At 45.3% G+C, this 27,104-nt stretch overlaps 1 protein-coding gene across 6 annotated transcripts in view; it reads right to left on the bottom strand.

Annotated features, from left to right (window-relative positions):
• ACTN4 (actinin alpha 4) overlaps positions 1–27,104 on the bottom strand; it is a 74,613-nt gene that overhangs the window by 11,535 nt on the left and 35,974 nt on the right. For 3 of the 6 annotated variants that reach the window (XM_067556705.1, XM_067556701.1, XM_067556703.1), the window contains 11 exons: positions 21,939–22,053; positions 21,060–21,179; positions 17,194–17,280; positions 16,367–16,454; positions 15,761–15,839; positions 15,237–15,318; positions 14,100–14,185; positions 8,019–8,111; positions 7,531–7,761; positions 5,998–6,145; positions 1,922–2,072 (listed from right to left, as the gene is read on the bottom strand). In XM_067556705.1, coding sequence (XP_067412806.1) covers positions 1,922–2,072; positions 5,998–6,145; positions 7,531–7,761; positions 8,019–8,111; positions 14,100–14,185; positions 15,237–15,318; positions 15,761–15,839; positions 16,367–16,454; positions 17,194–17,280; positions 21,060–21,179; positions 21,939–22,053 — 1,280 coding nt within the window. Of the gene's footprint in view, positions 1–1,921; positions 2,073–5,997; positions 6,146–7,530; positions 7,762–8,018; positions 8,112–9,639; positions 9,713–13,460; positions 13,547–14,099; positions 14,186–15,236; positions 15,319–15,760; positions 15,840–16,366; positions 16,455–17,193; positions 17,281–21,059; positions 21,180–21,938; positions 22,054–27,104 lie in introns of those variants that run through there. The other 3 variants (XM_067556702.1, XM_067556706.1, XM_067556704.1) reach the window with 2 other exon arrangements.

Raw genomic sequence — 27,104 nt, 5'->3', positions numbered from 1 at the left:
CAGTGGCTCATTCTTTCACAGACCTTTATAGGGCTTGGCTCCTCTCCAGCTCCAGCCTCCCAGTCAGCGCCCTGCAAAATCTAGCTGGCTGGGGGATCCAAGGAAAGGTTGCGGGGGTGTGTCTAGGGGTGGCACAGGTGGCAAAACCACCAGCTAACCCCACTCTCCTCCCACAGAGATCCCGTAACAGTGGCCTTGTCGGCACTGCAGCAGCATACAGGATGCGAGGAGCACCATAGTGAAAAGCAGGCTGTGTCCACACTGATATGTAACAGTGTAGGACACATACCCTAAGGTTTGGGCGTGTCTTTACTTATCTAAGCAGTGCCTCCCATCTAGGCTGCTATTTACAAGTCTCAGGCTGGGGGGTACACAGTGTATGTACTCAACACGCTGCCGTGAGCGAGCGTGCAGTGGAGACATACCCAGTGACTGCTCTTCAGAGGCAGAGTGCGCCGGACCCACTTACAGCATGGCCAGTTAGTAAAGGGGAGTTAATCTGCAGGACGTCCTAGCGGCCTGGTGGTTCAAAGGCCCCCAAGACCCCGCAGAGGCGTTAGCTAGAGATACAAGTTGCTGCATTTCCAAGACGCTTCAAAGGCAGGGCCGGACGAGAGATTAAAGCTCCATGAGAAACACAGGCTGAGTGGAACGGCCTGGAGACTGAGGGATGGTGGCAGAGCTAGCAGTGGGGAGCTTTGTTTTTAAAAGCAGCCCTGAGAGAGTCACTAAAGCCCAGATGAAAAGGTGGGAGGAGTGCAAGTCATTCCAAAGTGCTGCCACTTTCCAATGATCCATGCATTACAGAACACATCCTGGTGGCTTGTTAAAGGAGTCCAATGCGCATGGGAATAGATTGTGGTCCAGGACAGAGCCACCTCTACTGCTCTCCCCCCTCCGTGGGCTCTGCGCTGGGGCGTTTCCTCCATGAAGTAATGCTCCAAGCCACACATCCCCGTTTCCAGGTTCTCTGCCACTCGGGCCGCTGGAATAAGGGCTCCATTCATGGCTTCGCCCTGCCTTCGACTCTCAGTGTACTAATTGTGTGCAAGTTTATCTGGCTGGAAAAAAAAAAGAGACCGCAGCATGCTGGAATCTCTTACAATAACTGCATTCTTAGAGTAAAAAAGGGAGGGGGAGGGGACGAGGACAGAACAATAGGGGTACTGTGTGTATTTGGGGGAGAACAACCCTATTAGGACTCCATTCAAACAGAGATGCTCCCAACAGTCCAGTTGCAAGAGCCAGGTCTTCTTGGAAAAAAGATCAGAAGTGACAAAGCCCATAAAAACTATTTTACCTCTGCCAAAAATACCACACAGGGTCTCTTTGTCTGGGCGTCTCGCTGCAGGACGCACTACTCATGTCAATGTTGTACCAGTGCAAGATGGGTACAGCAAACAACCCAAGAGGGCTTGGAAGCCTGAGCCAGTGTTGCTGCAGACAGAGTGTAGGAAGCCTGTTCAGAGCACAGAGGCTCTCAGGGCACTACCGCCCAGGCTATGCAAGATCACACTCTGGGATTGACAAAGGGGGAAGCGGAGCAGAACAGGTCAGGACCTTGCAGAGGGTGGGACAGGCAGAACAAGGTCGGTGCACTGGGTTTTCGTGGTGAGATAGAGGTGACAGCTCCTGACAGCTCCGTCTGGACAAACCACCCCCAGGACACTATAGGAGCTGGGGCTTGTCTGCGTGCCCTGTCTGCAGTGTACTATGTTGGCTCCCCTGAGGTGGCTATATCCCAGGGAGCTCTGCTGACACTCAGGGACCAAGGCCCAGATCCACAAAGGTATTTAGGCTCCTAACTTTTGTGGCATCAATGGGAGTTAGGCGCCTAAATACCCCTGAGGCTTTGGGCCAAAGGGAGCCGGAGCTCCACCATCCAAGTGAGGGAACAGCCGGCGGAGAAAGGCTGGCGTACTTGAGCTCCTGCGCAATGGCCACGATCTGCTCCACGCGGTCCTGGTGAGCCGCCAGGTCGCTCTCGAAGGCCTCGTGCTTCCGGATTAGGGCTTTGATGTCTGACAGGGTGGCGGTTTCATAGTCCTTCTGCCTCAGCATGGCTTCTTTCCCTGGGGGGTGGAGAGGAGCAGAGCCCGTGACACACTGGATGCACAGCAGCGCAGAAGGAGGGTGCAGCAGTGGCAGGGCCAGCACCAGAGACACGCTGGGTAACTGGGGAGGTACTAAACAAGCAGCAGCACACGCTGTTAAAAAGACATCACAAAAGTGCCTCAGCTGACTCCATGGTGGGGGAAGGGAGGGAGGGAGGGGTGCAGCAGCAGGGTTTCAGAGGCAGGTCTGCTGCCCAGACGCATTGCATCATTTTAATGACATGTTGAGCTGCCCAGACACCAGGAGGAGGAATAATTCTGCCTTGTGGTTGTGACCCCTCCCCCATCCATCTCCAGAATCAGGAGCTTGCAGAAGAGGCTGGGAGATGGGGGCAGGAATTTCCTCAAAAGCCAGCCCAGCCCACCTCATTCTTCCCTGGTTCAGCTGGCCCGAGGAGTGACAGCGCATCCCGCCATCTGCAACGCCTTTGCCTCAACAGATTCTGTCCCTACGTGCTCTAGCCCCGCCCACTCGGGTTTCATGATGAAGTGCTCATATGTTTTAGGGCACCGACATCACAGGATATTAACACAGCAGTAGCAGTTACACAGTGTTATGGCCCCTGCCCTGGAAAGGTTAAAGCTTTGACAAAGGCAACACAAGATAATTGAGTGATGTACAAGGGAAGGGGAGACTGGCCATGAACTCCGCTACGTGCAGGCTTGCCCCCATGAGGGGGATGAGCACGAAAGGCAGCATGCCTTGAGAGGAGTTCTGCAGAGCAGCGAATGCAAGGCGAGGGAATGAAGATGAAGGGTCACTAGCATAGGGGGAGCCTGCCTCAATTGGGTTAGTTTCTCCTTGTGCTCACAAGGATGCAGCAGTTCAAAGCTTAGGATCAGACCCACCAAGGCCAGCAAAACCAGGAGAAAAGCCCAGCTTTTGGGGAGCTCCCCGACGTGCCCCTCCTTTCATAGGCCCCGTCAAATAAAAGCCTGGCCAGACACAGGAAGCACACACTAAATTGCCTGACTGCACACAGATGAATCGGACTGGGGGTGTAATTAAAGTGCCACGAACTAAGACAATGGAGCTGATTAAATATTCTTAATGCCCTTTATTCCTCCTAGCACATTTTGGAGCTCGAGAGACAGCCTGTCCTGGAAGGCAAGTTTCCATTCCCCCCCCCTCCAGCATCGCTGTCTGGCTAGCAAGCCATGTTTGCTGGCAACTTACCACCCAATTGGTGTTTTTGTGTTAATCTAAAAGCTATGTGAGTTGGGAGTGCAGAGCCTGTTCAGTTTGAAATGCCTTTTGGTTCCAGTCAGCTGTTCCCAGACATGTTCTGCTTGGGAGGTGCTGCCAGCAGCCGGTCTAGGTACTCTGGCAGTGGCTGGGGTCTGTTCTCTGCCGAGGCAGGCAGGAAGTAGCTACATAGAACTGCTCATTAGCATACCCAGCATCTGCAGGAGAGGCAGCGCATCCAGCGGCTACGCACCAACTGGGACTTGAGTCCTGGGTTTGATTCTTAGCTCTGCCACTGACTTACTGGGGGAAACTGAGGCACAGAACTGGGACGTGATTTGACCAAGGTCACCTAACACCTTTTGTCCATCTTGCCTATTTAGACTGTAAGCTCTTCAATGTAGCGGTTGTCTCACTATGTGCATGTACAGCACTTAGCATAACGGGGTCCTGGTCTTGAATGACATTTCCAGGCACTACTGTAATATTATAATTTACTAACTAAAGATTAAAGTAACTGTCCTTGTCTGAGCCCTGAAAGAGGGGAACCTACCCTCCAAACAGTGCCCCATTCTCAGGGCATGACTGCTTTCCAGAGAGTAGAGTATCAGGTCCTAGTCCTAGACCCTGCATTCCAGAGGGACATGGAACTTCTCCCTTCTGACACAGAACACTGATTAAGGAAGGGGCAAATGATCCAAGGGATACTGCAAGAATCTTTATAACAGAGAACAAGGACTTCAGGGCAGAGAACAGAAGAACGGCCATGCTGGGTCAGACCAATGGTCCATCTAGCCCAGCATCCTGTCTTCTGACAGAGGCCAATGCCACGTGCTTCAGAGGAATGAACAGAACAGGTAAGCATCAAGTGATCCATCCCATCAGCCATTCCCAGCCTCTGGCAAACGGCAATCATGAATGTGGTTACATTTTGAACTCCCCAAAGACTCCTCAGCATTGACAGCTCTATTCTGGAGTCAAGGTGGGATCTTAAAGTGGCATTTCTAGCACAAGGCCCACTGCTTCTGGACTTCAAAGACCCATCCCCCATAGAGCTGCAATTTGAGGACTCATTGCCTCCATGGCAACCTATCTTCCAGGTCTCCACTTTGATGGATGAGGAGCAGGGTGTGGCTGGTAACTGACTATTCCTCTCTTTGCTGCAGCAAAACCAGCCATACAGCTGCTGATCAGGAATCCGCAGTGATGCTGATAAACTCACCCCGTGCTCTCACCCAGGATGGTGACAAAAAGTACACTATAGCCAGAGAGGACCAAATATAAGCCCAGCTGTGGAGGAGAGAGTCCAAATCATTCAGCAGCTCGTCTGCCGCTGGCGCGTGCCAGCTTCTCCAAGGGAGATGGAGTTTAACAGCAACTTACAGGAAGCGTCAATGCCAGGCAGATACCACTTTGGCACAACACTGCAGTTTAGCTGCCACAGCCTTAAAGCAGCATTTCAACTATCCTGCACCCTTCTGTCAGCCACCTCTCCAAAAAGCAAACTCCTTGCCTGACGCACAGACCTGTTCCTCACCACCCGCCGGCCCCCATCTCTGCCCATAGGGACCTCAGCACTATATGGATCCATTCTACGAATTCAATTATTCCTCAATTATTGCAACCGTGTTTTAAGAAGGGAAAAGCAGAAACAGTTGAAGCTGCTGCAAGCACCGCCTCCAAAGACAGAACAAGCCCCTTTCTCCCCTTAATGCTCCATGTGGTATTCTTCCAGCCTGTGCGATGAGAACATTCCTTCCAGTACAGAGAAGGGATTACAGTATTTTCTATGCAATCAGATGCAGCTGCCATATTGGAAGGCTTGGAGGGTTAGCAGTCACGTTTAGCCATCTGGCTAGAGGGGAGACAAAAAAGCCTGCGCAAACTGTAAACAAGCAACAGTGACTGCATCAACGTACATGGCCTCTGAGGAAGAGGACAATGGCTAACCTGACCACATTCACTTATGGGACTGTCTAGGTGACCATTTTAACAGACGCAGCTTCAGCTGAAACGACAGCTTCTGCGTGCGTCTAAACTTCATCTAGTCCTATCTGAAAACGCCTGCACAAAACCACAAAGCTGTCAAGAATAGCACTGCCTCTGCATTCAGAGACCTGTCAGCTTTAATCCAGGGTCAAACCACACCTTGATTGCTCATTCAGAGCTCAAAATACAGGACAAATGTCTTCCTAGCCTTGCCTGTGGTGAGAAATTGAGTACAGAGCAGTAGCTTCTAGTGTTAAACTACTCCCACGTGCACACGCCCAATACTCAGTTGTTGGAAACACAGCCAAGCTGCAGTACAGTACAACGGCTCCAGGATGCAGGCAGCTGGAAGGCACAAAGTGACTTGCTAATGCTGCTACTAACATTCCCAGGGCCATTTCATCTCAGACATCAACACCACCAAAAAAGGTAGCCAAGGATCAGTTTCCCTGTTCTAGAAATGGACGAGGATTTAGTGCCAAGTGACTTGCCCAAGGAGTTACATACAGAGTCAGTGATACAGAATCAGAATTCAGATCTCCCATCCGCTGCTGGGGGTCATCCCTCTGTTCCATGGGCCATGCTATCAGCGCCATAGAAGCAACTGTTTTCAGCCGTTCAACTGGCTTGAAAGGTTACTTCTGCTGTCCTTTGCCAGATCTAGCTAGCCCTCACCTATTCTCTGGCCTGAGAGAGAGAGAGGACTACCTTCAGTCCAGGACTCGTGGATGGAGGCTTTCTGTCTGAACTTCTCAGCCAAGTGATCCAGTCGCTCCAGCCTCCGGATCTCATTCAACAGCCACTCCTCATAGCCTTTCTCCGCCTGCTCCAAGTGCTGCCATCCATTGTTAATGTCCTGTGGTTGGAGCATAGGGAACAAGGCATTTAGGGCAATGAGGGACTGTGTCAGATTGTAAGCAAGACTATGAAGCACATAAGGGGAATCAACGTGATGGGGAACATACTTGGGAAACAAATATTTAATGGGCTGTAATCTAGCAGAGAAAGATCTAACAGTGGACAAATTCACACTGGAAATAAGGCGTACATTTTTAACGAGTAAGTAACCATTGGAACAACTCACCAAGGGTCATGCTAGATTCTCCATCACTGAGTTCTTAAATCAAGAGGGGATGCTTTTCTAAAAGATCTGCTCTATGAATTATTTTGGGGGTAGTTCTATGTCATATATTATCCGGGGGTTAGACTAGATAATCACAATGTTCCCTTCTGGACTTCGAATCTCTGAATGGCCCATATTTCTAGGGTGACTATATCAGGTCTGCCCTTCCCCATACTTGATATCAACACGGTCACCTTTACAGCATTAGCCTTTTCAATTGCCATATGCATGTGCGTATAGAATAACTAACCCTGGGGAGACTGACAGACCAGCAACACCACTAGCCACTGGGGGAAGTCAAATGCCACAAAATATTTGCTACCAGGAACAAAAGAACATATGCATCTATGGCATTTACACCTGAGAAATGGGACAGACACACTGCTTAGAGTACATCTCCATGGTCCAACCTGTGCACAGGCTAGCCTACTTGCATGGATCACAAGAAGAGCAAAGACACTGCAGCACAGGTTTCAGTGCGAGCAGTCTGCACTCAGGGTGCATGCTGGGATTGTTCTACTCATGCTGAAGCCCACGATGTGCTGTCTTCACTACTGTTACCCATATTAGCTGGATTCAAGCTAGCTCAGGTAAGCTAACCCTTCCATACTTCCATATGTTCTTGCCTACGTTAGACTGGCAGAGGCAAGGAGTAGCTGTAAGGTCGGTCGTGCTGCAAGCGTTGCGGACACTAGGGTCTGAAATATTAGCTAACGAACAAGAAAGGAGAAGCTGATGGCTCAGGTCCTCACCTACACCCGTGCACTCCTAAGCAGGGTTTCGTGGGTGTAAGCGAGATTCGGATTTGGCCCTCAATCTTCCAGCATGAGCATACAGGTCCTTCTCCTCCAGGCACTCATGCAGAGCATGGAGGAATGACCCACGCTGCATCCAGCATTTGGCTGCAGTGCCCCATAAGCATGTCACCCAAGAGGAAGTTGCTCCTGGACTGCTGATAAAAGGCAGTAGGCGGAGTCAAGTCAGTTTTTGATATAGAAAACTCCCACCTCATCTCTGCCAAATTCAGTTCTGCTCAGCCTCTACTGCTTTGCCCTTCCCACTCAAGTGCCTTTGCTGCCCTCAGTCCCCATTGCTTTGGGCAAACAACAATTACTCACCGAGACCATCTTGCCCTCCGAGGGCATGAAGGCAGGCCTGTTGCTCAGCCTGAGTTTAGTCTGCAAGGTGTTGAAGTTTATCTCCAGCTGACACTTCTCCTGCACTTTGGGAGGCTTATGGACACGCCTGTAGTCGCGGAAATCTTCCAGCTTTTGCTGCATCTCCTGAATGGTCTTCTGGGGGACACGGTCCTCCAGCCAGGGGATAGTGCGTTTAATCCACTCCAGCAGCTGCGGGGGTGAGCAGACTCTGGTTAAGCGAAGCATAGGGAGGAGCAGCAGCAACATACCTGTCATTGGTCCTTAAAGGGGAAAGTTGCAGTCATGCTGGGGAAGGTACAAACTGAGAATGGGCCATGGAGTCTTGCCTCTCTGGCTATCAATATCCTTATTTCTCACATCCCAAGAGTGTAGGGCACCCTCCACAATAAACTGCCAGGATCCCGGTCAGCCTCCAGCACAGCATGACCAGAAGGCAGGGGACTTACATCAGATGCCAGTCTCTCATAGTCTTCCATCAAGTGCTCGTTCTCCTGGTTCACAGCCAGCACTTTGCAAATCCGGTTAGCTGCTGTCTCAGCCTGGGGAGGGGGAAGAAAGGGGGGAGATAAGGGGGTGAAACAAGGGGAGGAAACATTAGACTCATTTGCAGCAGAGCAGCAAGGACAATGCATGAAAGAAGAAGCCAGCAGTGTTACAATCTGCCCAGCCCCCACACAGAGGAAAGGAAAGCCAGGCTGCAGCTAGGCCAGTCCTGCCACAGGGACTTCCTGACCATTTAAATCAGCACTTGCCATGTCACGGGGAAGATTTACCTTGAGGCTTCCTCAGTGAGAAGATGCCCCTTGCACAACTCACCATGACAGTGTAACTCACCCATCAGGGAGGATACAGTAGCTCAAGCTCCCGTCAGAGAACAGACCTGACATTTCCCGCGCTAATGGGACTAACTGGAAAGTTGGCGCGATGTTACTGATGTGTCTCTGCTTCCTGAGCTGCTCAGGTGTGTTTTGCCAAACAGCAGATCTTTCCTCCAGCGGCAGATGCACACAGCTTCCAGATGTTTACTCCTCAGAGGAGGGAGCCTCCAACAGCACTTGAATTCTAGCTCAGATGGATCCAACTGATCAAAGCTTTTTTCCAAGCGCAGCATAAAGCAGGTGGTTTCTGAATGACTATCAGCCAGAGCCACTCCACTTCTTTGAGGGGGAAGATTAAGCCTTCAGCAAGTTCGTGAGCATTTGCAGAGTATTCATTTTCATAGCACCTGAGCACCACACAATGAACTAAGCCTGACAACACCCCAGTCAGGTAGGCACACCCCCATTTTAAAGACTGCGAAATGGAAGTGACATGCCACTGTGGTAAAGCAAGGAACAAGACCTCGATCTTGTGACTACTCTTCATGTCCAAGGCCACCCTTGCCCAGGCCCTTGGGAAAACACAGCTTGCTAGCTACAGTAAAGAGGATGGGTCCATCACTGCAGGACTTTGGCACCAGCCCACACCAATTATGAAAGAGTCGCTGACTTGGCAACATCCAACTGCTGTTCCCAAATCCCCTACCCAGCATCTTTAACTCCCATATCTTCCCGGCTCTCAGGTTTATAAGAATAAGCACATGGCCCAACTGTGCATTCTCCCATGGAGTGTTAACTGGCTGGACTAAAGCAGAGTTCGTAAACTAGTATTTTGCCAACTAAGTGTGTTTGTGGTGGTGTCAGAACCACTCTGCTTGTGTATTCCATTCCTTATTCAACTCCCCTCGACTCCTGATGCTTAACGAACTCAGGATTTGGCTCCAGAATTAGCTATCTGTCAAGGCACTGTCTGGGTCGTGTTGCACAGCCTTTTGGATTGCTGTCTTCCCAGAATTATGGCACTGAAGCCATAAGCAGGCACATGTTTATCAATCATTTCTCTTGTCGATGAGAACAAGCCCCTGTTCCTTGATTGGGATTTCACTGCAGCCTTCAGTACAGTACACAAATCCTCCTTCTGCTCCTTCCCCTTCTGCAAGGCAGGTGGGAAAAGTGAAATTCCCCTGTGTATTAGATAGGAGAGTGGGAATACATAGATGCAAAGAAGGAAAGTCAAGAAATCAAGTACCTTGTAGGCAGCACAGAAAGAGTCCAAGAGGAGGAGTTGAAAGCCAGACATCAACAGAAATAGTGAAGAGGGTCTATAGGAGGATGGGGAGAGGAAAACAGAGCTGGGGAAACAAGTTGCCAAAAAGACTAGACATCAGAAGTTTGATTCCCTTTAGCAAAAAAACCATAAGTGCTAAGCAGTCTGGAATCTAGGCTGTATTCTCCTCCTCCCCACACTGCTAGGTACCACTTAGATGCGTTAGACATGCTCACAATGCAGCACACATCAGTTGCCACCTCAGACTTGGGACTGGAATTTGAGAGCACGACACACAAGAGCACGGGAAAAACCACCACATGCTAAGAGAGACTAATAAATACCAGCTGATGCAGAGAACATGCCAGCTGTGCTCCTAAAGATTGGGATCAGACAAAGAACAATAAAAAACCATTGGCCAGGCCAGAATTTCACACATTACATCCACCCAGGGAGCGCCTGTGAGAAGTGCTAGCTAATAGACTCAAGTTCAGACTTTAATAGAAAAATTTCAGTCCAGATGGAATACGTATCAAATGTATGTGTTTTTCAAACATTGGCTGACAAACAAGGTTAATGCTTCCAGCCTATAAAAGGTTTACTTTACTAACCAATAAATTAATCCTGACCTTTAATAATCACACCCAGATAATCACACAGCTGAATAGGACCTAGCACTGACAAAATTATGCATTGTGAGAAAAACGTTAGGCCAGAATCCTAGATGTGTTCTAAGAATTACTTAGGGGAAGTTCTCTGGCCTGTGTTCACAGGTCAGAATAGATGATCCCAATGGTCCCTTCTGGACTTGGCATCTATGAATCTTAAAACATTAGTCACCTGAGTACTTGCGGATGAGGTAATTTACGAATTAGGTACAGCTGTGCCATTCTGCCTTCAGCAGAGTAAAACACCTTCAAAACTCATAGGCAGCCAGACGCAGACCATGCCTCTTGGCATAAACAGCCCTTCTAAGATTCTTCCCTAGACTATACAGCGGCTGAGAGACTAGACCAGTATCTGCTACTGCGGGAAACTCCGTTCTTAAAGGGAACAGCCATTCAAATCCAAAATGTATTTCAAGGAAGCCATGATGCCTACAAAACACGTAAACGATTAGGCTACTGGTGTGCTTGACCACGGCCCAATACTGTCTCATTGTTTCCTTGTTCTCCCCCACCTGTCTGTTGTTTCAGATTTTAAGCTCTGAGGCACAGACTTGCTTTCTTGTTGTGTGTTTGTACAGTGCTTAGCACAGTGGGGCTCCTAAGTACTAGGGTAATACAAGTAATATAGGAAGCTACTCCCCATCTTTGTTCCAAGAACTCTCAGATGTAGAGTGCTTGATGCTTTGCAGTTGAAATGGAATGCTTTTAGTTCTTCCTGAGCCCCTGTTGCACTCTCCTAGTCTGAGTCACTGTTGCCCTGTACTGCATGTAATCATTCACACATGTGAAAAGGCAGGGTGAAACACTACGAAGCCAGAATAGTACCATTTTACATGGGTGTAATGGCCTATCTGAAGTGCAGGGCGGTGAAGATTCGGACACAATCTGGATCTGGGCCTCAGTTACTGATGTCAGATTGCAGATTAGTTTCAGCCTCGCTCCAACAGTGGAAAACAAGTAGATACTGTAGTAAAATCTGGTTCAGTAGCATCAGAAGGCCCCAGGGGTGCCGGCTTATGTACAAGCCTATAGGTCAGTCATGGTCCCTGCCCCAAAAAGTTCACACAACAGTTCTTTAAAAATCAAAGCAGGACAAAACACCCATGGTCTCTGCAGCAAGGCATCCAAATGGCTCATTTATCCCCTGAAATCCAATTAGCACTAAAATAGCATTTAAAGTGAATCAGCAAATAAAGATGCATCTCAAACTTCCGAACTGCAGCAGCAACACTAGCAATGAAAGATAATGCAACTGAACTGCATTTTAATCGTAAATGCTAACAATAGATGCAAGCATTTCATGTGGCAAAGGAAGGAAGGAAGGAAAAACCACAGTTTAAGAATAATGTGAAGAGCAAAAGCAGCACAGAAATTCCCCCTTGTAATCTAGCTTCAGATTTTAGTGGGCAGAGGCCCAGCAAGAGTGCAGCCATAGTAGATTTGTCATTAACAGAGATGCTTGATTCCAAGAAATAGAGATGTAGGGACTTACCCCAATCAAGATCATAGTGAACAGGGCAATGCTAGAGGGAATGCAGGAATTGTCCTCCTGAACCCTTTGTTCTACGGTAAGATTTTTCAAGAGAGCGTTAAGTCCCATTTCCAAAAATGATGTAGACACTTGGGGGAGAGTCTTGCGGAAAGTCAATTGGCATGCCGGGGCCTCAGAACCAAGTCACTTTTGAAAATGGGACTTACACACTCCTGAAAATGTTACAAGGGCAAAAGTCATTAGCTAGTGTCAGTATCTAGCTGCCATTGAAGGATGTTCTTCCCAATTGGTTTTCAGCACTAAAAGCCATATTGGTTTCAGACATCTGTCCTTTCCCCTACAATAGCAGAGGAAGGATAACAGCAAGGCTAACCTATTATGGATTTGGGCCTGGTCAGGTGCACTCTGCAAAGACTGCCTGGTTAGTCTGCTTGTACAGATGGCACAATGTTTAAGCATTTTCTGATTGACAGAACTTTTTTAAAAAGTCTCGTTTCCCAGACCTAACCTCTCTAGTGATTCTCCACAGCCAAAGAAATAAATACTGCAGTTTTGGGGTGTTTTTGAAGATGAAATGGGGCTGAGAACATTATTAAAAGAGGGGAACCAGCATTTAATAGAAATAGTGATGTCAATATCATTTGACATTACTTTTGCTGCAGTGCCTGATATGGGAGGCATATTAAGTGTAGTGATAAGGTTTCTGGACAGCAACTATAACTGCACGAGACAGCTTGGGAAGGGGATGAAAAAGCAAAACAGGATATACACAAGGTTCAACTGTTGTCAAATGCTTTTGGTGCTTCCGTTACCCTACACGCCAATGAACTGACAGCAGTGCCATTTCACAGACATGGCATTTTCACAGGAAATGAAAGATCTAATGCTGACTTAATCAAATTTGATTCTGCAGAGTCATCCAGACTTGTGCTCATGATGCCAGCGATCCACAAGCCCCGATGCGATCATAAATACTTGCATGCTAATTTCAGCTGAGAACTGTCAGCTACTCTCCTGCACCCTAACAGCCAATGGGGACTGTTACTTGGGCACTGAATTATGCCTCATCCCCAATAGGATTACATTTTTTTAATTTCTGTCGGGCCGACAATTTGAGTTTAAGACATCTTCATAACAAGTGTGGTAAGTGAGCCTGAGCCAGGGGATTATGGCAAGCAGCCCTGTAACTGTGTCACAAAGAGAACGGCTAACCATAACCAGTGCTAAGCCAGTGCTAGCTTACTGCCTTCCAGCTCCATAAACTGATGCTACTGTGAAGATCTTACACCTAACACCAGTGTTTGGAGGACAGTGAAAAGGTACATTACAAACAAAGAGGTTACCTTTCCTCTCCCCTCCCCACTCTGGCTGCTGGAAGTAGGGACCCTAGAGTGGGCAGAACTACATACAACATACAAACCACCCCAGATTTTATTATTGGGGATGGCTACATTTTTGTTTCTCCACCCATCTCAGTGGCCAGTGACCTTTTCAGCCCTATTTTCACTCACCACATTTCTCATAAGCTCTTAATGTCAGCGTAACCAGCCTCAGTGAGTTGTTTAATGTACAAGATTAGTGGCAGCTGAACCAGACAAGACATGCATAGAAGCAGCAAGCAACTCCACCTGCCAAAAGCTCACCTTTTGAGCCCCTGAGAAAGCATGGTAGAAGCAGGAAACGTATGTCATGATAGCCTTCTCATCGGGCCTGAGTGTGCCTACAATATCTGCGCAGAAAGAAAGGGAGGAGAGAGTGAAGAGAGCCGTGTGGGAACCTTCCACCCCTCTGGCATGCAGCTGAGGGGGAACAAGCGCTTGTTTCAGACTGGAATCCAAACCTAAGCTGGAGCGTGACTCACCCAAAAGGGCTGTTTTGCTTCTTTAATTCTTTCCCACTTAGTTCAGAGAGTTCCTGTCCTTTAAAGTTTGAGACTCTCCCAAGAGGACTAGATATAGTCCCCTAGCAACCCTTGATTTGAGATACTGGCTATCAGTCTTGATATTTAGCTTCACAAAGCTCTTCATTGAGAAGTTCATTTCTCCTACTATTTATTGCCACATAGCTTCCCCCTCACTCATGTTATGGTTTTTCTGGTTCTACTAGGGTTACATTATAGTTGGAGCCATGGAAGCTGGACAGCTCCCTAAGCATATGTGAACTAGCTGAGGTTTGCTTTCCAGTCAGCAAGAGACCACTGCCATCTGCAAGAAAAACTGGGTCAGTGTGGGATGCCGCAGCTGGAAGAGTTATAGCGAGATGGACACAGCTGCCTCCGGTACCTTCTGCGCGCCAGAAAAGGCATGGTAGAAGCTGGATACATAGGTCATGATGGCCTTCTCATCAGGGCGAGCTGTGTTGACAATGTCTGCAAGCGAACAATAAGTGTTAATGCCATCAAGGGGAGAGCCCTGGTTTCAGAGTGAGTCAGATCTGATCACCAAGGTACATCCTGAGCGTCATCTCAAGAAACCCACTCTTCACTATTCTGTAGTCCTGCAGATAAGCAGCTCTCTAAAAGAAAAAAGCACCAGAATATTTGGATGGGCAGAAGAGGGTATCAGAACTGTCCTGGATATACTACAGAACAAGAAAGATAAGTTAATCAACCAGATTGAACAGAAGCCATTTGCAGCTACTGGTACTGAACACATCATTTTAGGTAGGGCAGCTGCTAAGGTTTCTGCTAATCTTTAGAAAGGAATGTCGGCCCCAGAATTTAGCGGTGGAGATGGTCAAGTGAGGTTAGTACCACACTAAACAGGAACTGGCGTGCACTTTTACCCAAAGTAACCAATACACTGTTCCTCAATTCTGTTCTCACTTCTTGTTCAGGACACACCATGGCTCTACCCAGGAAAGGTCACTAGCTTCTGTGAGCGTTCCATTCATAATGTGAATGAATAGTTGGAAAAGGCCAAGGTATTATAGGGCAAATAGTTCCAGCTGGGTCAGCTTCTCTACTAGTGAAAGCAGAGTATGGCTTAAAGGGACAGGATCATGATGCATCTGACAACAAAATTTCAGATCCAAATTTTCTTCCATTCAAATGTTTTAGGTTTTAAAGTGTTTTTAGCTTAATCATCTACCGGTATCAGTCATGCATTTATAGAAGCCTCTCAGAGCTGCATGATTAGCCTTATGTGGCCTTTCAAATACAAGCCTAATCACGTAAAGAGTGGGATATTTGAACGCTCTATGGAAAGCCAATTTTGACTTTTTAAAACATGAGCCAGGCCGGTTGCCCTGTCAAATCACATCACCTGATGCCCAGTCCTATGTGACACAGCAAAGGAGGAAACGCACTTTCCTCTTGACTTGACAAGCAACCTGCTTATGGGACTAAGTCATCTCAACACCAACAGCAGAAGCTTCCACCAATCCAGGTGGTTACCACAGCAAGTGACTGCAAAGCTTACCCTCTGCATCCAACATCTTGGGGATGTCAAGGTATTTCTCAGCCACTTCAAAGGCATTATTCAGATTCGTCACAGGATCATCCTGGAAAAAGGAAAGTTGCCAAAAAATGTCACTTGAGAGTGTTATGAATCAGTCGCTGAAAGCTGCATCTAACACAGATGGCAATACTGCACCAAGGATTGCTCAGCAAGTGGTCTGCCACCCCCCTTTCCTCTTGAAGGCAGACTTGCTGTAGCATTCATGTAACTTTTTCCACCACCGATCCAAAGGTTCCTTAGTCACCTGCTCCCATTAGCTGATCATTCCCTGCTAGACTCCAACTCCTGTTTCACTGAATGGAGCAGAGTCTAACATTTGAAAGGAAGATCTTTTCCATGCTCCCTTTTAGCACTGAATTCACTTTCTAACAAGATATATAGCTAGCAGCTACAATGGGGTTCTGAGAGGTTAAGTGAGACATGCGTCCAGATGCACAGAACTTTGCTTTTGAAGTGGAGATAACACTGCCAGTGCAAAGATGTACCTTTCTGAGCTTGTCATATTCAATGAGTTCTGGTCTGTGTCTGTGGATCAAGGCATTGAAAGCAAGACCATCCTTCCAGCTACGAAAGAGATCAAAGTTAGATTGCTGTGTGCATGGGGGTTAAATACATATATCTGTACAATACACCACAAACACTGATCATCAATACATATTGGAGAGTCCAACAGAAATTTTTCTTCAGTTCACCTTGATTTACTGCCTCTAGAGGCAGCAGGACTGAGTACTATGCAGAGTTAACCGCATGCTTCCTTTAGATCGGGCCTTTCAGGTTCTCCCAGCCCCGGACTCCCCTGGGAATAACAGCCCAGTAAGAGGCAGTGACAGCTGGCATTGCAGATTTAACTAAAACAAAACATGCATGAATTTGGGGGTTTTATTTCAAACAAGCAGCACTAAAAGCATCACTTCTCTAATGCCAGGCCCATTGAATATTTCATGGAAATGCCTCAGAGGCCAAGGGAATGGGCTATTTCTTGCAGTCTTCAAAACACGCAACACTGCCTGCCAGCAAGAATTCTTTTTGAAACATGTAAAGGAGCAGACAGAGTCGAGCACTCACTAGGAGGTAGTCTGACAAGCAGTTACCTGATGTGGAAATTCTGTACATTGACGTTCTTATAGGGTGCAGTCTTCCTCTGACACCACAGCAGCAAGCCTTCCTTGGCAGAGGTCTCTGCAAAAAGGCACAAGGCAATTAAGGGACTATGCCCAGGAATAATTTGTCTCCTGGTAGAGTTTTAAACCAAGAACATAAGACTGGAATGCAACAGATGACAGATTTATCTGCAAACAGTAAAGGATGCAGCCTAGGCCCTGTTTTGTCTTAGTGTTTGTTACAGACTGAGTCTGAGTCACAAGCCAACCTAGTCAAAACATGCAAGTCAAAGACTACACTTCACATTCAGGGTAATCCCAGGGTAGTTTATTTTCCATAGTGATTGTCTCCAACTAGGAAGGACAGTCTCCAATAGGTGTGTTGAGTCAGGACAGCTGCAAGCAATGCAGGAAAGCTCATCTTCCTTCTGTTACCATTAGCTGATTGGAGGGACTATCCCAAAATCTGGATCAGCACAGGTGAAGACAGCAGAGCAGAACACTGTCCACCCATCACGCAGCCCCAGATTCTCATGGATCAGGTATTTAGCACTTAGAAGGCAACAGAGCAAGTGAAGTAGATGCACAGCAAGTGATTTACTAAAACAGACAGCTATGCAAAAGAAGTGTGCATAGGAAATGTGACTTGCAGATGCATGAGCTGTCCTGGATTACCATAAAATAGCATCAATTCACTGCGCCATTTTTATCTTCCCCATGATATATTCTTTGTTTTGGCGTTAAATAGATGCCTCTAATGTGCTGGATAGCAAAGAAGCAGAGAATAAGGACACAGCTTGCACACATCTGGCTCTTACCTTCCACAGAAATGTCCTGAATGGCAAATCGAAGGATAATTGTCCAGATCATGCCCAATGTCATTTTTGCATTGCCATCTACAATCTCTGAAAGCAACAGAGGAGAGAAGAACATTGACATTAAACTCAGCAGGGATGGAGGAAAACCTCATTTTCTTAATGCAGATATCAGCAAACTCAACTTCCAGGCGCAAGCAAACTAGGAGAATGATTTCAAGGGGCACTATGGTAAATAGCCATTAATACTGAGTATTTTTCTGGGGTCTAGTTGAAAGGCAAATACTAAGCCGATTGCACTGTACGCACATCCAGAAAGAGGTTTATTGCTTTCTGACTCAAACTCTTCAGCATTTCAGTTCTGATGGGTCCTTAACCAGTTTACATTTTACTTTATAGATGACAGAGTGAGAATGCTTCAGTGAAGGATATGCAGAGGCTAATCTTTGAATTCAAAGTTAGAGCTCCCGTCTGATGACAAATCTCTGAATGGCAAATAAGAATACTAGATAGCGGAACAGAAGCCTCAGACCAGTGTTCAAAGTTTCACTAGCAACACTTGCGGAGTTCCTGGAATCCAGACTTGTGGTTGACATCAATCTCTTTTATACTTTGTTTCTTTAGCGTACCAGTACATTTGGCATTTTTCAGGAAGAGTAAGATAGCACTGGAACTGTTCAACAACGCAAGTTTCCCCACACAGAGCTCATCCCCAATCACCCTCCAGTCAAATTCCACTTCCAGATCCCATGAGTGGACAAGGCTAACTGCTACAAAATTAGCAACTGGGCATGATCATGCAAGGACACAAATGATATTTCATTAATGACCCCACTTCAAACCTATATTTAAAACCAACTCTCTAGAATAAGAGGCTGCATCACTGACGTGGACAAAGCCAGCTACATCTGAACACAGCCTGTGCCAATGCCATTTGGTCACAGTGCCAGGTGCAGTCTAGATACAGCAAGAAAACCTCTTTCAATCCCCCTCAAAATGATGAGTTTGCATCTATTAGTTTCAACTGTATGAAGTAAAGGAGAGTGGGAAATTTATGTTATTTCTGAGATAACCGGACCTATTTTAAACGAACAGTGACTCCAAGATGATTTCTTTGAACAAACTAAATATGCAATTTCTCATGTCTTCTAAGCAGCTAAAACCTCTTCCAAAACAAATAAACCCTTGGAAGCCTGAAGAATTAAGTCAAGGTACCCAAAGGGCTATTGAACAGTCACAGCAACAGCTGATGTCTAAGAGGAGAGTTCAGTGGCTATATTGGCTTTTGCAATTTAGATACCATCCCCCTGCACCTTGAATTTCAATGTGGCACTAGTTGGAACAAGCACTAGTTTCAGGTATAGTCAAGAGAAAAAAAAAAAAAAAAAAAAAAGACACCAATCACTCGATTTAGAGATGTAACCTCAGTGAAAGCAGGATACCCGATTAATTCAAACTGGCTTTGCAAGGTAGCCTACTGCCAAATGACATCCTAGCAATATCCCTCGGTGCCTAAGGAACAGCGAGAGTTTCACAAGTCCAAGGAACAGGTCCTGGTTCTTGTGAGCAATGACAGGGTCTACGAAGAGACTGTTCCCGAAAAGTACATTCTGCAGCAGCAAACTGCCCTATCACATCAGACCAGGAGTCTATCCAACCCAACAGTGGCGAGTGCCAGGTGCTTTAAAGAGAGGGAGTAGGCAGAGGTTTCTTGCTCCAAGGGAAGTTTCTTCTGAATCCCACCACGTAAGGGTTTATGCCCTGAAGCATATGGGGAGTCCAATACCCCAATAAATTATTCCTGTCTAATATAATAGTGTTCCTGGGTGGGTAATTTAACCAAATTTATTCCAGTGTTGTAAACTCCAACAAGGGAATATCAAGAGAAAAAACGTGTTTAAAAATGCAGTAGCCTGGACAATCTAAAAGGTAGAGAACTATAAACAGATGTGTAGTGATGCAAATACAGAAACCACCAAAAAGGAGACGGAAGAGTTTAGTTCTCTTCTAGACTATGCTTTCTGGTAAGGAAGAGAGGAGAAATACTTGGCATTCAAACTAATTATCTTAAACTGACAAATTTTAAGTTATTTGCATTAATGTGACAAAACAGTACTTCTCCCTCACATAAACATCTCACTTAGGAATACCAGAGAGACTATTGAGACACACGTTATAAAATCAAGTTCAAAACGTTTTTGTTTTTCAAGCTTTAGGCTTTACAATAAAGTCTCACTATGGAATTATCAAAAAGCCTATGTGATCTACCTAAACGGAAACAATCTTCCAAAATGAACTCACTGTTAATAGCATTTTAATGACCATCTACCTGGATAGTCTCACTATTCTGCAATTCTGTGAATTCTGGTCTGTTTAACCATGGCGTTTCTCTTTGGACTGACCAAATAAATGCAGTTGGGAGAGGCAGAGCCGGGGATGGGTCCAGCAGTAAAGAATCACTAAAGAAAATCTGAGGTTCTGATCTGAGATCAGGAATTTTGTTTTTTAAACTTAACAAGTTGACTGCCAGCATGTATGTTTGGCAAAGCTCAAAGAAATAGCAGGCCTGGAGACTTGGAACAATGCAAAAAACACAAATATTGTGTTTTTCTGGACACAGTCTTTGATCCAATCACTAATGGCAATTAATTGAATAAAACAGCAGCGTGCAGCCATCTGACTGACCAGGGAGAATGAATGCTTAGTTCAAGGTATGATTCTAGCATCTTTATAGACAGTCACCAAGACTCTATTAATTTCCAAGCTCCCAGAATGCTTTTAAATTGCCTTGAGTATACTTGGCTTTCCTTGGATGCAGCTAACGGTGAAGGAGAAGGTATTTCAAAGCCTTGTTCTGTACAAGACATTCTTCACACAGGGCCAATTCCATTTGCATTATGCTCAGGTACTCTAAGCCAACATTGCTGAGGATGCCACTGAAACTTTGTTGTATAACAATGTCCATAATTAGCCATAAGCTTGAGGTTCTTCCTTTCCCACCCCCATTAGTATCCAGACAATAGTAGGTAAGGTGGGATTCAGTTTCTCTTTGCTATTTCTATGGCAGGTATCAACACGGATGATATTTAGAGTTATAACCAACTGTAAGCCCTGCTTGTGGCCATGTCTGTGTGTAAAGCCCCATGCACGCTTATGGCACTGTATTCATATATTAAAGAGCAGCTTCTACTTCCAACCGTGGTGGTTTTAACTCAATATAAGCGTTCCTTTTCTCACCATATATGCTCTTGCAGATACAATAGAAGGATAGATCTTTTACCTACAGGGTGAGTTCTAGCTTAATCCTTTAATCCAAAATGGAGGCAGGAGAGAAAACACCATCACTGATGAGATGAATGAACCTATGTCAGAACTGACATTTACTGAACTCCTGATCACAATGGTGATTTGTCTACTAAAGGCTCGGACACACAGACTTCTGAATTGTTCTTCACTGCCTATAACTCTGTTACTCTGAAAATGGTACTTCCCATTTAAGGCACAGGCATGGTGCGTATAAAGTTACATTTTAGAAATGAATGAATTCTATTGAAGTGTTTACCCCTGCATGTTAGCAAAACTACAGCAAGTGCAATCAACTATTGTTGTTTGAATTCAGTTAGGCTCCTAGTAATATAAACCTCTGGGCCAATTTCTCTTTCTATCGACTAAATTATATGCATTTGGTGTCATTCAAGTCATTTGCATAACCCAGTCTCTTCCTAGTGCATGACAGAGCTGAGCTGCAATGATCCAACACCTTATTGTATAGACAAAGCAACTCTTCCAATCACATGGTATGACCTATGACTCCTAATAGTTGAGTTGAGGCTGGCTGTTGATACATTCAGATGGCCTAAATTACTTACCTTCAGCTCCTATGGAGACCAGCTTGACTCCTTTGCTAGCAATGAAGTCCAGAGCTTTGTTCACATTGTTGATTTTATGCACTCTCATTTTTCCTCGTTCTGGTTTGGGTAATCGTTCCCCTGAAAGGAAACAGAAGAGTTACAGCTTTTCTTTACAGTCTCAGGTGAAAGCTAAAATCACTGGTGGGAAAGACAAGTGAAGAAATTTAACATGAAACAAGCCCCTTTACCATGATGTCAAGGGCAGAAGATCTGTTTCTAGATTATTCAAGTCTGATTTAACTTTTGCAGCAATTTGTTAAAGCATGCATTATGAATCTCACTATTGGGGGAAGGAGCTGTCTCTCTGTTCTGTGTTTGCACCTGGCACCTGGTCCATGACTAGGGCTCTCAGGCCCTCCTGCGATACAAATAATATTTATAAATGACAGCAGTACATACATTGGAATAGGTCTCTTATTTGTACTGTGGTAGTAAGAGACCCTAATGAGTATGTCTGCACTTTAATTAAACACCCATGGCTCATAGGGTTCGGGGCTGTAAAATTGCACGGCAGATGTTTGGGCTCAGGCTGAAGCCTGAGCTCTGGGATCCCACAAGGATGGAGGGTCCTATAGATCAGGCTCAAGCCTAAACATCTAGCCTGCAATTTTACAGCCCCACAGTGCAAGTCAGTTGATTGGGGCCAGCCGAGAGTGTTTAATTGCAATGGGAACATGCCTAGAAGGGGATCAGAGCCCCACTATGCACTTAAAACAAGGCGACAGGTCCTAGGCCAAAGTATTTACAATCCAAGTTTAAGTGATCAATTGAGAGGGAGCACAAGGTTCCAGGGATTCTTTAAGTACCATGTACAGTAATACAGAGTCAGGGACGCACCTGAAATGACCTCCAGGAGCAACATAAGTTTGAGCCCATCGCGAAAATCTTCATCTATGTTCTCGATCTGTGTGCCAGCTTTCCGCAGGTGAGAATTGCACCATGCTGTAAAAGTCTGAAAGAATAAGAGGAGGATGATGTGATATTGCAGCATTCAGTCTAGAAATGAACATACAAGGGATTAATCTAAGCCATCCAGGTTTATATGAACTCGTCTGTTTGGCTCCAATACACCAAAATGTGGTGCAGTTCTCATCTATGTGCATGTATACTAATTCACCATCTTTGGTAGTTATAGTCACCATGCTCACTCTTCATCTCTAGGTCAGCACACCCCCTTCCCATATCAACCACCTTGCACAGATTTCATCTCCTCTATCATTTCCCTAAACTTATTCCAAGAACAACCACTTTATTCTGTTTTGTGGTGAGATTAACTGGTTGCAGTGGAACAATACACCCTGACCCAACGTTTAAGACTTGACTACGTGCCAGTTTGGCGTTTGTAATTTGAGCGCCTGCTTGTTCATTTTTCATGAAAATTGCATTTAGAGGACATTGCTAAATATGGTGAGCATTTTTAAACACACATGAGCAAGCCCCTATTATGCTGTAGAGGTATGTGGTTAACGGGGAGCAAAAACTGCTGCAGTGCACGCAAGCAATTCCTGCACTAAGCAACAGAAAGCTCATTCTGTTTATAGCTGGACGACCTCAGTCTATTCTTGGTTTCCTGTGGCCTCCTCTCTATGGCAAACAATTAAACACTGAGCTATGGAGCTTAAAATTGCATGAGCTCATTTGTATAACATACCAAAACTCCTATGTGAAAAACATCACACTATAAATGCCACAGTGTGGGTTGGCCACTGCACTTCAGGAGTTCAATCCTTCCAATTTAGTGAAAATTTAAGCAGCCCACACACAAACACCACAACTGTCACTGCTACGGGGAACAATATTAAACACATGCAATATTGAAAGCTGTTGTTCAGATGGGAGACTGAGTGAAGATGTTAAGATCTGTCATTCTAGAAACACTGCATTTACAATTCCATGCATCCAAGAAACACACGATTAGTGCCACCAGACAAACAATGAGCAGCTGCAAAGTCGGAAGCCTGAGCGAAAGAGTATTCAAGCCAGACACCATTTGTTTTGACAACTGTTACTAACCCTGTTCATTCAAAAAGCTTAGACAGTAGCTGCTTAATTGATACTCTACCCTACACGTGGCTTTCAGAGAACAAATATGGTAAGGTTAAAATGTGAAGCTCAGGATTTAGATGTGCCAATTTCAATTGCACAGATTTACCCTCTTTATCTGATGAAGAGCACTTGGAAAGTGACATGACTACACAACAAAGACTACAAGGGTGAAGAATGATCCTTGGCAAGTCTGAGAACTAGCATAGTCGTCTGTCTTGATTCAGTGTGTATTTGGAAAGAATAGAGCAATGGCACCAATGGTAGATGTTCACTCCAATCTAGAAGTTGCAACCCTAAAAGCCCTCCTCATTCATCCAGAGGATAGCATGCTCCATGCATAGGGTGGGACAGACGAGCATGCATTAGGAATGACAAGAGTCTATTGGGGAGAAGGGGATTTTGTCATTTTGTACTCTCACACAATCAAAGTTAAATGAACAAAATTCACTTAGGAACTTTTGTTTCAGCTACATGCTTGAGATATAAGCGTGCCTTTCCTGAAGCAATCAGGTAACTGAATACTAAGAGACTCCTCTTTACCAGCAGTTAGAGTGACTGCATGAAGTTTCACATGCATCAAGAATTTTTAGTTCAGATGTATAAGATTGCTGTCATAGCTGAAAGCTCTAGTTCTAGAGAATAAGTGAGGTAAAGATCCCCACATATCATGAATGAAGAAACAGGCAGCTCTAATGCTGGAGGTATAATTTCTTTTTAATATGCAGCTATTTCCCACTTGACTACAGTGCCGTCTCCAATTTAGACCCCTACCCACTCTGGCCCCGTTTTAGTCTGACACTCAACCTGATACAGAGGCGCCTCTGCAGCCCAGCTCTAAATACCCAGACCATGTCTAATGTAAGAAACAGATTTTTCCTGCTGCTTAGTCTAAACTCATTAGTGCTGCCTTTTACCCAAATGAATTATGGTAATAAAAACTATAAGTTCAGACAAGTGTATAAAACTAACCTCAGACTGTGTGTTCCTACTAGTTATGATTGCTAAATGCCAGAATAAGGCACATGGGCTATACACTTCCTGGAACACTAAGGAAAGGTAATTAAGCAAGTGGCAAATTGTGTCATGCAACTACACCCACCCCAGCCTGACTCCTCAACTGGGGGTGATGAGCAGTAGTCAGAGGAAGCTGCTGTCTCATTGTACTTTATTAATATATGTTAAACGCCAACGTGTTTGATGCAATAAAAAGCCTTCCCCTGCTTCCAGGAACGTTAGTCTCTGATTTAATGGCAAACACCATTTTGGTTGTAATATAGAGCACCACTCATTGATATCCAATTCACAAACTGCTCTGTCTTCTCAGGAAGTGCATAGCACAGTAGTATTCAGAGCAGTTGAGGAGTGATGACCTAAAGACTTTTCAGAATAAGCCACTAGTTATGCTACCTTGGAGAAAGTTGTTTCCATTGTGGAAAAAGCTTCATTTTACTGTAGTTAAAGCCCACTGCCTTTCTCATAAAAAGATTTATCACAGAACTCTGTTCATCATAAAAGTAGATGCATTATTCCCACGTCTGGATTTCTCAGCGCATCTGCTTTCACAGTCTTGTCTCCACTACAGAATTTTGGGGGGAATCCCTCTGCTGCTCCCACCAGTTCAGCTGAATCGAATACAACTTAAATCTTAAGTAGGGACATTTGCAGAAATATCAATGATTCTTGGCAACTTAAAAGTGCACGGATCTCTTATTTCCTTCCTGTGACATTCTATTTTGTCTCCCTGTAGATCAATTACAACTCCCCCATACCCTTTCCTGGGGAAGTGGCAAAGGCCAGCAGAAGCATTTAAGCAGGGTTTCAAAAAGCCCCACAACTCATATCAGACCTCCTCATGGCATTGAGGCAAGCCTACCACCTTTCTTCCAAGCACGTTTTTCTGGAAGGGAGGGGAAGTGACAGCATAGAATCACCTTTCAAAGATCTGTTGCATTCACAAGTTATTGAACCTCTTGTTCCAGCTATGGGCAGCTTTGCCTTTAATGATTAACTTTCACAGCCCCACACATTCCCTTGGTGTGAGAGCACAGAGTCCACTTCTGCTTGGAAGGTGTGGGGGATCAAAATCCATTCATGTGCATCATAGCACAGCCCCTCCTGAAACTGCCATGTGGCACTTCTGTCCAGGGAGCAGAATGAATGAACAGAGAGTATAGCTCCACCCCAAACATTCCTGGCCAATCCTTGGTGGCTTTGGTGAGCTCAGTGCTGGGGAATGTTGCAATGACAGTCTTTAATGAGCCATTCATCTAACACAAGGATGAGAGGAAAAATGTTCCCCGCACGTCAATGAGAGAATTAGAGGATAAGCTTTTAAAAGAAACTCCCTAACTATATCAGTGCTGTTTCCACTTGATAAATTGGTACCAAACTTCAAACATTGCCACTTACTGAAAACCTGTTTACCAGGAAGAATTTTATATTTGAAATACTTTCCCCAAACACCTTACTCTTGTGAAACATGTGCTTAATGACCTCAAAGGAGGAGAGGAAGGCAAACCAGCATCTCATAAGGATCTTGGGTCTTCAAAGCAATGGGGGGAGAAGGAAGGAAAGGAATTTCAAAGACAGAAATCAAAAGGTTGAGCTATGTCCTGAGGAAGCAATCCTGTAACTAAGCTCTCAACAATGGAAGCTCATTTCACTAAACAGCAGGGGGACAGCATCTGGGAACACTGTGCAGTTCTAATTCAGGCACAGAGCTTCAAAGCCATTGCACCACAACTGCATATCTGAAAGCATTAAGAGTGTTCGAGAGGGATCTCCTCTGTTATGTAACTAAAGAGAACCAAAGATACACTTAGAATTTGTGAACAATATGGGAATGGTAAACAAACCAAGTTCACTAATGCAGATTTTGGTGATGCATGTGCAAAAAAGGTAATATTCTGGTAAGTATTTTATTGAAAATAAAAAGCATTCCCAAAACACTGCAAGTATCAAGGGAAGTTACACAGGACAACATTGAAGAGAAACTTTACTCTATACAGTAAAGGTACAGCACCATTTGGCTTGCACTGAATTCCTAGGGATATTTAGCACGGCCACTAAGGATGAACAAGTAAACAATTACCACTTCCACGTTCAGTGGAATCTATGCTTAATTCAATGTTAAGAGTCTAGGCTTGGAGGATGAGTTATTTTTCTATTAGAATACTCTGCTCTCTAGCATCTTGAAGCAATTTATAAACACCAAGTCACACAAGCCTTCTAACGTACATAGTAGCCAAGTTTTACTGAGCGCTGAACAGAACACCTCCCTGCACACAGGTGATTAATTTGAGAGCACAGCAAGTTAGCTGTACAGCCTGAAACAGCACCCAAGTTGTGACTCAGTCCCTTGCTCCTAATCTCTAAATTGCATTTCCTGTTATAGCAATGAAAAGGAGGATATAAAAGCCAGCTTCAAAACCATCTGTTCTTCACATGATTTGAACAGAATGTTTAACCATTCTCCTCCCACATTTTGTAACCTTGGAATCCATGTGGGATTTTTCCGTTCCTTAACATTCTTCTACCAACCTAAGGACTGGTTTACCCTTTCCTGCCAACAGGTGGAGACAAACTGATTTCAGAATTTCTCCAGTAATAACTATTAACAAATTGGTCGGTACTAAGTCACGATAGCCTATGGATAATGCCACCAGGGATAGCCTCTGGCAGGGACAGCCAAAATACTCTGCATGAAGGGAAGATGACCTGGCAGTCCTCATCAACACATGCTATTCACATGTGAAGGGGTAAGTAAATAGCATGCTTCATCCTAAAAGTGGTCAAGAGAAATACAAGCTGGATTTCTTGATGTCAAACCAGTTGAGTTTAGCAGGCAGATCTGCAAGGAGTGCCCCGTGAAATTAGACAAGAGTTCCCATAGAAGAACATCTTGATAGAATGGGCTAATTTCCTGTTCATGTGCTGAGTCGGGGGAAGAGCACCATC

This window comes from Emydura macquarii, unplaced genomic scaffold (genome assembly GCF_026122565.2).
Source record: "Emydura macquarii macquarii isolate MOO-44397 ecotype Brisbane River unplaced genomic scaffold, CSIRO-AGI_Emac_v2 contig_1790, whole genome shotgun sequence".
In the NCBI taxonomy this organism is placed as follows: domain Eukaryota; kingdom Metazoa; phylum Chordata; order Testudines; family Chelidae; genus Emydura; species Emydura macquarii.
The sequence above is the reverse complement of the archived record's forward strand: the minus strand, read 5'-3'. Positions and strand labels throughout refer to the sequence as shown.